At 43.0% G+C, this 13,266-nt stretch overlaps 1 protein-coding gene across 2 annotated transcripts in view; it reads right to left on the bottom strand.

Moving 5' to 3' along the window:
- lama5 (laminin, alpha 5) overlaps positions 1-12,900 on the bottom strand; it is a 333,519-nt gene extending 320,619 nt beyond the window's left edge. For both annotated transcript variants that reach the window (XM_059980763.1, XM_059980765.1), the window contains exons 1-2: positions 12,512-12,900; positions 801-950 (exon numbers count right to left, since the gene is read on the bottom strand). In XM_059980763.1, the coding sequence (XP_059836746.1) occupies positions 801-950; positions 12,512-12,772 (411 nt within the window). In that variant the 5' untranslated portion in view covers positions 12,773-12,900. The remainder of the gene's footprint in view (positions 1-800; positions 951-12,511) is intronic.
- Between the last annotated feature and the right edge of the window lie 366 nt (positions 12,901-13,266).

The raw sequence follows: 13,266 nt of genomic DNA, 5'->3' as shown, positions 1-13,266 counted from the left end.
GAGTCCTGATCACAGAGATAAAATACGCAACTTAATGAAATATGTAGATCTATTATAATGAGGGGATAATGTAAGCAAAACTACATCTAGCGAAAGCATCTGGTGCCAGGTTTGAGTTACTACAAGCTAAATGTCAGAAACATGCTACTGGATGTGCAATATTCCTGTAGGTTACCTCTATTGAACTAAACAAAAGGTAACAGACAAAACACTGGTGGATCTCAGTAAGTCGGGCAGCAGCTAAGGAGAGGAATAAACAGTCAATGTCTCAGCCAAACCATAGATTGTTTATTCCTCTCCATAGATGCTGTTGGACCTGCTGAATCTCTCTTGCATTTTGTGTGTTGTTCTGGGTTTCCAGCATTTGTAGAATCTCATGTTTATACAATGAGCAAGCTGCCTCTTTAGAATAAAAACCCCAAGACTGAATGGAGAAAAATATTAGTTTTACTTACAACAGAAATAAGAATAAACCTATTCCTGTCTGTGACCATTTCCCCAAAGAAAATACTTTAAATCAGCTGCCACATCAGGGAAACTCAAAGCAGGCTTGAATTCAGAAATGAACGACAACATTGCCACCCTCCCAATCTGAACAACAAATGCATCACATAAAAGTTTGATCTACTTCAAGTATGCGTAATGTCTCACAGATGCAGTCAGAAGCCGGGACTCTGGGCAGTGGACGCCTGCCCAAAGGCCCCCTTCTCACAGAGCAAGATAACGCAGCAGTGACCAGGACAAAACCTGCATCCTTTCTGACCCAGTCAGCTACCGGATGAACTCGCTATGCAGCTCACCTGGCCCAGATCAAGAGTAACATTGACTTCATTGTACTCCAGGTCACGTGAGAGAGGAGGACTCTGCCACCAGCGTTCTGTCCCATCAATGGCATTGGTGCTTGGATGTGCTTTGTTACTCCCTGCTTTGCAAATATCGCAATATTGGCCCTGGGTAAAAGAAAAACATTTTGTAGTATCAACAAAAACATATATAAAATAATCATTCATAAAATATTAACAACGTCATTAGGGTGTCAGTTAATCAGCATTCCTCATTGCCTTGCAATTGAGGGTCACTGCAGAAGGCCGTTGAGACAACTATTGAGCTACAAGCTGGACTGATGCATTGGACAGACTGGTAAAGGGAAAGGATCTCTCCTGGACCCAGGATGCTAATAAACTTGTTTTCATGGTAATTATTGGTGTCTTTTTATTTATTCCAGAATTGAAATACAACATTTCTCATGGGGGGGGGGAAATAAAAGAGTACACACCTCTGAATTGTTAGTCTAACCCATTACAGCAGTAACATTACCACCAAATTTGCAAACTCATGAGTTACTAGTTTCAATCCTGCTGTCAATGTTTCCTTTGCAATAACTGAGTATCATTATGATTTTTGCTCCTAAAGGATCATTTACAATATCTAGCATCTACAATCAATTGTAACTAGCAAAAGATTATCAGCCAAGCTCCCTCAGCATCACCCATGGACGTGTCTAAATGGAGATTGCCAAATTGGAACTGAATTTAGCCTATTCAGTCTTTACAGAGCCACTGCTCAGATATTCCCTGCTTACGTCGACAGTATTTGCAAACTATGATTCTTTTGTTAGGTGGCAGGGTGGAGATATGTCTCTACCAAAGGAGGTGTAGAGTGCTCCTTCCCTCCACTAGCCTAAGTCACCCTTGGGCAAAGTGTAATACCTGCTTAGCCCCTTGACCAGGGTCATGTGAAGCTGGTGTATGGTTGGCTAGTGCCTATCACAAGTCCTGGTATGTCACCACTTTTGCCAGACAGTCTCTGAAGTGTACTGATAATGGCAGGGGAGATAGTGATCACAATTCTATCTCCTTTACCACAGGATTGGAGAAGGATAGGAACAAACAAGTTAGGAAATCGCTTAATTGGAGTAAGGGGAAATATGAGGCTATCAGGCAGGAACTTGGAAGCATAAATTGGGAACAGATGTTCTTAGGGAAACGTATGGAAGAAATGTGGCAAATGCTCAGGGGATATTTGCGTGGTGTTCTGCGTAGATATGTTCCAATGAAACAGGGAAAGGATGGTAGGATACTGGAACCACGAAGTACAAAGGCTGTTGAAAATCTAGTCAAGAAAAGATGAGCTTACAAAAGGTTCAAAAAACTAAGTAATGATAGAGGTCCAGAAGATTAAGGCTAGCAGGAAGGAGCTTAAAGAAAGAAAATAGGAGAGTCAGAAGGGGCCATGAGAAGGCCTTGGCAGACAAGATTAAGGAAAACCCCAAAGCGTTCTACAAATATGTGAAGAGTACGAGGACAAGATGTGAGAGAATAGGACAAATCAAGTGTGACAGTGGAAAAGTGTGCATGGAACTGGAGGAGATGGCAGAGGTACTTAATGAATACTTTGCTTCAGTATTCACTATGGAAAAGGATCTTGGTGATTGTAGGAATGACTTGCAGCAGACTGAAAAGCTTGAGCGTGTAGATATTAAGGAAGAGAATGTGCTGGAGCTTTTGGAAAGCATCAAGATGGTTAAGTCACGAGGACCAGGCAGGATGTACCCCAGGCTGTGGGAAGCAAGGCAGGAGATTGCTGAGCCTCTGGCAATGATCTTTGCATCATCAATGTGGATGGGAGAGGTTCTGGAGGATTGGAAGGCTACAGATGTTGTTCCTTTATTCAAGAAAGGGAGTAGAGATAGCCCAGGAAATTACAGACCAATGAGCCAATGAGTCTTACTTCAGTGGTTGGTATGTTGATGGAAAAGATCCTGAGAGGAAGGATTTATGAACATTTGGAGAGGTATAATATGATTAGGAATAGTCAGCACAGCTTTGTCAAAGGCAGGTTGTCCCTTATGAGCCTGATTGAATTTTTTGAGGATGTGACTAAACACATTGATGAAGGTAGAGCAGTAGATGTAGTGTATATGGATTTCAGCAAGGCATTTGATTAGGTACCCCATGCAAGGCTTACTGAGAAAGTAAGGAGGCATGGGATCCAAGGGGACATTGCTTTGTGGATCCAGACCTGGCTTGCCCACAGAAAGCAAAGAGTGGTTGTAGACGGGTCATATTCTGCATGGAGGCCAGTGACCTCAGGGATCTGTTCTGGGACCCCTACTCTTCATGATTTTTTTAAATAACCTGGAAAAGGAAGTGGAGGGAAGGTCCTTGGAAATAGCTAGAGAGGAGATGTCAAGGGCAAGTCTTTAAAAAAAAACACAGAGTGGTGAGTGCGTGAAATGGGCAGCCAGTGGTGGTGGAGGGGGAAATGATAGGGTCTTTTAAGAGACCCCTGGATGGATACATGAAGCTTACAAAAATAAAGTCTATGGGTCAGTTTAGGTAGTTCTAAGGACATGTTCGGCACAGCTTTGTGGGTTGAAGGGCCTGTATTGTGCTGTAGGTTTTCTATATTTCTATGACACTTCCCAGAAGGCAATGCAAACCAGTTTCACAGAAAAATTTGCCACGAACATTCATGGTCAAAGACCATGATCGTCCCTGTCATAGGACACAGTTCATAAGAAGTGAACAAGCTTCTTTCTTCACTGCTTAGAAACCCATTCCTCTTTGGTAATGTTTAACTCAATACATGGTGTCTACTTCACTTTCTACTTCTAAAACTGGGATTCATTGAAATCAGTGGAATTGCGTTTTAAAGGAGAATCACATTTAACATTCAAAGTTTAAAGTAAATTATCAAATTATGTACCACTAACCACATTGAGATTCATTTTCTTGCAGGCATTTACAGGATAAAAAAAAGTGAAATTTGCGGAGAACTATACATAAACAAAGACTGGGAAACAACCAATGTGCAAAACTCAAGCTGCAAATAAAAAAAACATTACTGAGAACACGAGTTGTAAAGATGCTTTGAAAGTGAATATGTAGATGGTAGAATCAGTTTAGAGCAGTGGTGATTGAAAGTATCAACTCAGTTCAGGAGCCTGATGGCTGTAGGACGATAACTATTCTTGAACCTCAAATAAGAGAAAATCCAAAGGTACTGGAAATCTGAGCAACACACACACAAAATGCTGAAGGAACTCAGCAGGCCAGGCTGCATCTAGGAAAAGAGTACAGTTGATATTACGGGCCGAAACCCTTCAGCAGGACCGCAGAGAAAAGGCTGAGGAGATTTTGGTGGTGGGGGGGGCGGTGGGGGAAGAAGATGAAACCTGAAGGGTGAAGTAATGAGCTGGGAAGTTGATTAGTGAAAGAGACAGAAGTCCATGGAAGAAAGAAAAGGGTGGAGAAGAACCAGAGGAAGGCAATGGATGGGCGAGGTAAGGTGATAGAGGGGAAAAGGGAACGGGAAATGGAGAAGGAAGGAGGTTGGTTGGGAGGCATTACCAGAAATGTGAGAAATTGGTGTTCATGCCATCAGGTTGAAGGCTATCCAAACAGAATACAAGGTGTTGCTCCTCCAACCTAAGTGTGGCCTCATCACGACAGTGGAGGAGGCCTTTGATGGACATATCAGAATGGGAATGGGAAGCGGAATTAAAATGTGCGGCCATTGGGAGATCCCGCTTTTTCTGGCGGACCGAGCAAAGGTGCTTGGCGAAGTGGTCTCCCAATCTACATCAGGTTTCACCAATATACAGGAGGCCACACCAGGAGCACCGAACACAGTGTATGACCCCACAGACTCACAGGTAAAGTGTCACCTCGCCTGGAAGGACAGCTTAGGGCCCTGAATGGTTGTGAGGGAGGAGGTGTAGCATGCGTTCCGTGTCAGGAGGTGGCAGAAGTTAGTGTATGTGCTGGACGCGGAGGTTGGTGGGGTGGTAGGTGAGGACAAGATCAGAACCTGATGTTGCAGGACCTGTTTTGTATTTGATAATTAGTGAAATTTTCCTGTGAAACTGGTTTGATAATCATATAGTATATATACATTTAATATGGTGATAAATTCCAGACAACTGTACATAGGTGTTAGTACAATGTTCTTCCTTTTACATCAGTGGTTCCCAGCTCAGGCTCTGTGATAGCCATTGGGGATAATCATCACAAATTACAGGGACTCTGTGAGGATTCCAGCACTTACTAAGCTAACAAAGGAAAAAAACTTAACTATTAGCTACAGTACCTTAGTGGTGTAGCAGATGCCAAGTATCCTCAGGCGACTAAAAATCATCATCCTAGCATGTCATCGATGACATGGAGCACATATTTTACCCGCCATGAAGTGGGGCTCCCATTTGAAAAAGTTGGGAACAACCAATCTGAGTGTGACTCAAAAGTGTTTCACTTTTTAATACCCTTATCAAAATTTGAAACTAGCAGAATTACATTTCATGCTAAGTCCTACCTTCCCCCAGGAGAAATGGTGGGAGCAGTAATGACTTCTTTTTTTACAACTCAGCTGTTATTGGTTAATTCAAAGGGCACTGAGAGTTAATTACAAAGTGCAGAGTCATGCATAGCTTAAATATCAGGTGTGGTGGGATCCATTCACTAAACGATATAATGGGGCCAATTGAGTTCTCAATGACAAAATAGCCCCCACTGTGATGTGCTTTGAAACAGATCCAGTTCATTCAACACCACAACTAAATTGGGCAGTTAAACTCAATCTCTACAGTCATTACTCCAAACCCACAAACAACATGTATATTTAAAATCATTCAAGGGGTGTGGAAATCACTGACAAGGTCAGCATTTACTGGTTGACAAGCACTACCCTAGAAAGGAGTGTATTGCTAGCTGATACCAGAAGGCAGATGGAAGAGTCAGCTCCATCTCCAGTGTTACATATTTGTTAAACCAAGATTCTTCTCTAAAAGATGAAAGATGTTAAAAAAAAGCTTTATTTGTCAATGAACCCATGAGCACTACTTCACTACTTTTTTGCACTAATTATTTAACTATTTAATATATATTACTGCAATTTATTTTTTCTCTCTATAATTATGTATTGCTGTCACTAAGTTAACAAATTTCATGACTTATACTGATATTAAACCTGCTTCAAAAGGTACGTCAAAACAAAATGACATTTGATTTTGTGTCAACAGCCAGCACAGTCTGAGATGTGCCGGGGGCAGCTTGCAAATGTCACACTTGTTGCGCCAACATAGCGCGTCCTCAACTTACTCACCCTATCCGTACATCTTTGGAACGTGGGAGGAAACCAGAGCACCCAGAGGAAACCCCTGCAGTCATGGTGAGAACAGACAAACTCTGTACAGACAGCAGCGGTGACTGAATCCCAATCGGTGACAGCTGGCGCCGTAGAGGGTTACACAGTGTCACACTATCATGCTGCCCAGTGCATCTGATGGAATTTAAAATGATTTGGTTGTATCTTGATCACCATACTTAACCTACTTTAGGTAATTATCTTTACTAATTATATAATTAACTAAATTTAAATTTTACAGTGGTCATGGTGGGAATTTAAACTGACATCTGAAGATCATTAATTGCTAGAAATTTGAGAGCATGCTATAACATTTTTCTCTAACCACATTCACAAATGTGGATATCAAAAGAATTGGAACAGAAAGCCAGCTATAGTCCTCTACATGACCAGGAACAAGAATAAGTAAAAATCAGATGTCTCAATACGAAGGGCTATTATTGTACCCTGGCAATATAGACACAATGCTTTTCCCAAAAGGCCATGAACATTCAAAAAAACATTTCTTGCTTTTACTCCTTTAACTCTTGAGTTGACAGACCCAACTTGCTGAATTAAGGAGCGAGTAAATTCACAGCCAGCTGTGAAAGTTAATCTTACAAAACCGAGACTATTCACCGACTTGCACTGGGGAGGCACTGAAGATTTGTTAATGCCACTCCAGCTAAGAGAGAAACCATACATCAGTCCAGATTCCCACTTTGAAAGAGATCATCAGCAATGCCATCTGGAGAAGGTTTGTTCTGTGTGAAATTGAGTAGAACAAGGTTGGGCTGAGCTCAGTGGGAGAATAACCTATTGACTTGTAAACATAAATTTCCCAAGGATCTGTCAAGGGTAGGATTCCCCCTCAACAACCAGGCAATTCAGGATATTGCAGGCACTCTGCCCATTGTACTGGAAAAGGAGATGGAATATCCCAGAGAATTCACATCCAGTTATCCATTACCCAATGCCAATGGGGAAAGCATTCATTTCCAAGGAATCAATATATTCCTTGGAAATTCCATATTCCTTAAATTCTTTCCTTACTGATAATGTTCATGCATGAAGAGTGAGCACTCTGCAGCAAAATGGGACCCAAAGTAACGAAAAGTATTTCTTTGTGCAACAGCAACACTGTGTTTGTCCCCTTCATAAACACTAAACCACAATTCACTAGATTCCCAGCTAGGCTTCCAGCTCTCAGCCCCAAACCCAAAGCAAAATCATTGCACTGAACATCTTCAAAACTGACCGCTTCATGTTTTCTCTCACATACCAGCACTGGTCCAACATAGACTCAGCTGAGCTTATAATGCCTCAATGGAGTCAGACTATTTCTCAACATCATCTGATTATAACATGGGTTGTGCATCTCCACCACTACCAAGTACTACAGAATGTTTGCAAGTGCATATTACTGATTTGACTGCGACACACAGCAGCAGAATTAGTCCATTCAGCCCATTGAGTCTTGTCATCTGATCATTTTATCTACTGAGATACAGCCCTTTGAGCCACCCTGCCCAGTAACCCCCTAATTTAACCCTCCCCTAATCACGAGACAATTTACAATGATCAATTAATCTACCAACCCACAAGACTTTGGACTGTGGGAGGAAACCACAGCACCCAGAGGAAACTCACATGGTCAGGGGGAGGAGACGTACAAACTCCTTACAGGCAGCAACCCCATTCTCCTGACTTCTCCCCGAAACTTTTGACACCCTTACTAATTAAGAACATATCAACCTCCGCTTTAAACATAACCACAATTTTGGCAATGAATTCCACAGGTTCACCGCCCTCTGGCTAAAGAAATTCCTCCTCATTTCCATTTTAAAGAGACATCCTCCTATTCTGAAGCTGTGCCCTCTGGTCCTGGACTCTCCCACATCATGGAAACATCCCTTCCATGCCCACTCTACCAAGGCTTTTCAGTGAATGTTCCACTCCAAAGATAACAGAGTTTAAATTTTTCTCACATATCCCTATATACAAGTTCATATCCTTTTTCCACCATATAAATGTGAAATCATTAAGTATTCTGACAACACTGAGGCAGCAGACAGATCAAGGGATTGCCAGAAGACGATGAGGAAGTAGAGGCATTAGACTCTTTGCTGCTGGAAAATTAATCCTTGGGGTGGGGGTGGGGAGGAAAGAAAGTGATTGCTTGGGGCTACCAGGCAAGATCAGTATCACTTTGCTGACAAATAGAGAAGTGGCTTTTCCTGCCTGTCGAGATCAGAGACTGCAGCGGAGACGACAAGCAGAGGATGGAAAACGTGAAAAAATGTGCAAACATTCACAGTCAACTTCCATTACTTCCACGTGGATGTTGTGTCAGGGTTGGAAGATTGGTTGAAAAAAAAATATCAGGCCTGGAATTTTAGCTGGGATGACTGCACACTCCCTCCCAACCCCCCCCCCCCCCCCAAAAAATTGAAATCATTCTATTGCTGTTGAATCTGTGTCCTTTAGCTTTATTCCAGTGCCCTCTAAGAGCACAATAATAAAAAATGCACAATACAGATGATAGCGTATATACATAGATTATATGTACAGTACTCTGCTCCTCTATCTGTACACATATGTATAGCTAGGATGCCCAGTACTGTATTTGTCAACATGGAGCAGAGAGCAAGTTTCTAAATCTGGTGGGAGCAAAGGATGTTGGGAATGGCATGGGTGGAGCCCCACCGGAGGGGTGTGGGACAGACAGTAGAGGAGTGCTCGGGACAGAGGGTGGCACAGGTGCAGACACACCCAGCCCTGATACACCAAAGTCATTTTATTGTAAGCAATTAGTTTACTTATTATTACAGAATGTCTCTCCAGTGCTTCCCACTCCATCCCCTCTCCCTTCCCCTTTCCCCCCCAACCATGAATCCTGTCTCCCTATCCCCTTCCCACTCTGTCCATTCAGATCTATATCCGAATCAGGTTTATCATCAAATATGTCATGAAATCTGTTTTTTTTAACACAAGTGTACAGTGCATACATTAAATTACAACAGTACTGAGCAAAAATCTTACGCACCCTAGCTATCTCTATATCTATGCCCAAGATTTTTACACAGTACTGTAGATAAAGTGACATTAGCAATAGGAGCGTCTGTACTCAAGGTGACTGACAGGAAATGTTAAAGTAGTGGTGGGGGTGTGTTGGGGTGGTTTAGTGGGTGGTGGTAATTATCAACCTTGCTGCTTGGGAAAAAGAATGGCAACTCCACCTTTCCAGAAAAAAAAACATTTTGCACAAATATGACAGTAATACAATAACTGGAGTTTATGAGTCAAGTTGCAATTGAATTATCTTCTTAGGAATTTGCTGAATAACAAATTGTATCCAAACCTGATAAAAACTTACTTTTTTTTCTGAAGCCACGTTTTCACAGTATGTTACCAGTAAAATCACAAGGATGACTGGATAACGTTTCTTTTCAAGAATATGGCCAAGTGGTCACATGATTAACAGGCGCAATGACATTTGTATCTGGTTCCTTCCAAGGAGGTTCCAGATCACTGGAGAGGGTTGAAAGGAGGTTCATGATAATGATTACAGGAATGAGTGGCTGGTCAGGAATGAATGAAGAGTGTTTGATGGCTCTGGGCCTGTATTCACCAGAATTCAGAAGAATGAGGGATGATCTCATTGAAACCTATCAAATATTGAAAGGCCTCAATTGAGTGGACGTGGAAAGGATGTTTCCTATGGTGGAAAAGTCTAGGACCAGAGGGCACAACCTCAGAATGGAGTTCTTTTAGAATGGAGACGAGGAGAAATTCCTTTAGTAAGGGAGTGGTGAACCTGTGGAATTTGTTGTTATGGGCTTCACATATGTTTAAGGCAGAGGTTGATAGATTCTTGATTGGTCAGGGCATTAAGGGATACCAGGAGAAGACAGGAGATTGGGGCTGAGAGGAAAATGGATCAGCCATGATGAAATGATGGAGCAGACTCGATGGGCTAAATGGCCTAATTCTGCTCTTACAGTCTTACTTCACAGGGTTGGCTTCTTTCACTGTTACTATTTTCTCACTATTATCTTCTCTCACTATTCAAATTTAGGGATCTAGTTTCAAATTCACTTACTGGTTGGTAGCATATCCCTGTTGACCTAGCTGGCAGATGCAAGATGTTGTTTGAGGGATGAGGGAGATTAAAAATCCTGGCCTTCATTGATAGCATTGCACTGTGCCATCCTGAGAGAGCTTTTCACACCTCACTGAAACACAGGAAACACTGACGTTTTATCTCTCAAAGCCCTTTGACAGCAACTACAGTACTTAAATTTTCTCTTTAGTTTCAAAGTAAAGCCTCCCATGCACAGAAAGAGTTCATGCCAGGCTTATGTTACCAGGCAGGACTGGTGGTGTAGAAAGAGTCACATTTACCTACATTTAAAAACAATTAAATTTAATTAACCCTTGACTCACTTGAAGTGCAGAAGTTTAACGTTGTTGAATGGACCCAGTCACCCAACTGCCTATTCTCATTCTTTCCTCAGCAGTTAATAAGCAAGACGGGATTTTACATGAATGATTAGAGTGAAGGAGATGTTCTCCCTGGGGCAAGCATTGAAAGATTTAATGGAGAGGTGCTAGGTAGACAGTGGTTTCAGAAGGCAAATTGATTCTATTAGTTCATGGTTCCTGCTCCTCTGAGATGGATTCATAAAGTCATAGGGCCTCTTTCCACGCTGTATGGCTTTTCGGCCCAACTTCTCCATGGCGACCATGGTGCCTACCCGACTAGGTCACACTGGCCCGAGGTCTGCTCGTATCATTGGCATTGAACCCATGAACACTACCTAACTACTTTTTAAAATTCCTGTTTGTGCACTTCTTATTTTAATTTAACTATTTAATATGTATACACTTTTTGTCATTCCGTTTTCTCCTGTATTCATCATGTATTGAACTGTACTGAAGCCGCTAAATTAACAAATTTCACGACGTATGCCGGTGATATTAAACGTGATTCTGATTGTTTCCTGTCCATGTTCCTGTCAAAATCTCGAAGTGATGAACAAAATGTATAACGGGAATACGAGAAGTCCTTAATTTTACAATGCCTGGACATGATCTGGAATTGAACCGGCACCTGACGGAAATAATTCAGGGCAATAGTACCAGCGAATTGCTCGAAGTGTGTATATTTTTTCCCATGCACAACTCTAAACAAAACCAAAAGCGCCTCAGTCTACCCTTAACCCGTTTTTTAAAGCGACCAGTTCCTAAACCTATTACCAGTTATAATGTGATTAAAATTGAGCGCCATCAAACAACACCATAAACCCGTAATCACAGCAGCCGAGAGCTTAATTAAAGATAAACTTTCATGAAAAGCAAACAAATTTGGCAGCCGGGAGACAACCGAGTATTGGATTGCGCACAACCTGCACAAGCCTGTTATAGTCGTCGGAACAATTATCGAGTAAAGGTAGGGAATGGTTCTGGGGTGGCCAAACCTTCAATGAAATCTAACACCAACCTTTAAAAAATGGAAACGAGCAAAGGGGCGGGGGGGGGGGGAAGAAGAGGAGATAACTATTAATGATCCAGATCGAAAATACAAAAATTATTCGCAGTGGAGTTAGAGTACTCATCCTCGAAGAACAGGGCAACTGGCTGTTTGATGTCAACGGACTACACGGGGTCGGGGTCGGGGTCGGGGTCGGGGTGGGGGGGGGGGAGGGCGGATTGCGAGGACACACAGCGTGGGCCGAATGGTCCTCCAATGCCATGTCTTTTAAAATCTGACACTGAACGGGAAGCAATGTTTTTCTCTCTCTCGCTCGCTCCCTCAAAGGCAGATTTACAGTCACGGTGGACCGAAACAGCAACTGAAACAGAGATATGCATCAACGTTTTAGGAGAACGTGCTCCGCATTTCTTCAGAGTGCAGAACGAGAGTCAACAATCCGACCGCAGCGTGGGTTTAAGAAGCAGCCCGAAGTTAAACAGTTTTGCGTGGATAATGCTCGGGTTACATCCAGTCTACTTCACCGCTGCAAATGTGGTATGCGGGACCTCTCTCACTCGGAACAACCTGCCGCCTGGGAAGCCTGTAAACCCGAAGTTTCCGATCCCCAGTGTACCTGCAAGGCAGCCAACCTTCCCCACCGGCCGACTACACCCAGCTAATACTCAGCGTGTATATTGGCGCTGCTGGTGTTTGCCTTGGGAGATAAAAAACCATTAAAAGCCGGCCTGATGCAGTAACATTTGAACTTTGGTAAACACACGAACACAAGAAACGGGGTTTAAATAGCAATACAAACACCCTGTCTGATCCAATACAGCAGAACGCACAGGACAATTTGATTAGGGGCAAAATCTCCCACCTAGAACAAGCAAGAGAGGTAATTCACTGTACCTGGATAGTCTGACTGGGGTCTCCGGATACCGGCCCGCCAACCAGTTTGCAATACAGATCCTCGATCGGCCGCTCGTTTTCATCCTGTCCGCAAGTGGCCGTGGCTGTGATTTGTGTTCCCTCGGCCAGATTAAAGTAAGGCGGGTGCAGACTGAAACCATTCACACCGTGAGCGTAGGTGAGAACCTCTTGCGCCGGAATTAACCTCACGAAGCAGTAGAGATTTACAAGGAGGGCCGTGACTCCCGTGCCCCTCGCCATCTTTCCCCCCGAGTTTGCTCACTGAACCCTGACTACTCTCATTGCTGTTGCTCGAGGGAGAATGTGAGTGAGCCGCGCTCCCAGCGAGCGGCTCCGCCGGGGCAGGGCCACCTAATCAAGTGATGATGCATCAATCACCGTCCTCCCTCCCTCCCCTCGCCCACGGTCACAATAGAAGTTTGTACCTTGGATTTAACAGGAGAGCGCTGCAAACTCGCGCTCTCTCCCTCTCACACACACCAGTGCTGTTTATTCCCTTTGCAAAATAAATGTTTTGTTCTCCCAGATTTTAGAATCATAGAGCCGTTCGGCCCGTCAAGACTGTACTGGCCCCTCTTGCTCAATTTTTCCAGTCCCAATTGCTAGAATTAAATCTGTATCCTTCTATGCCTTGAACAACATACAATATCGAACAGTACAGCACGGGAACAGAATGTTGTGCCAAACTAGCTAAAAAGGTCAAAATCAGTCAAAAACTACCTACACATTGTCTG

The sequence above is a fragment of the Hypanus sabinus genome, chromosome 9 (genome assembly GCF_030144855.1).
Source record: "Hypanus sabinus isolate sHypSab1 chromosome 9, sHypSab1.hap1, whole genome shotgun sequence".
NCBI classification, from domain to species: domain Eukaryota; kingdom Metazoa; phylum Chordata; class Chondrichthyes; order Myliobatiformes; family Dasyatidae; genus Hypanus; species Hypanus sabinus.
Note: the sequence above shows the minus strand (reverse complement) of the source record. Positions and strands in the feature narration are given on the sequence as shown.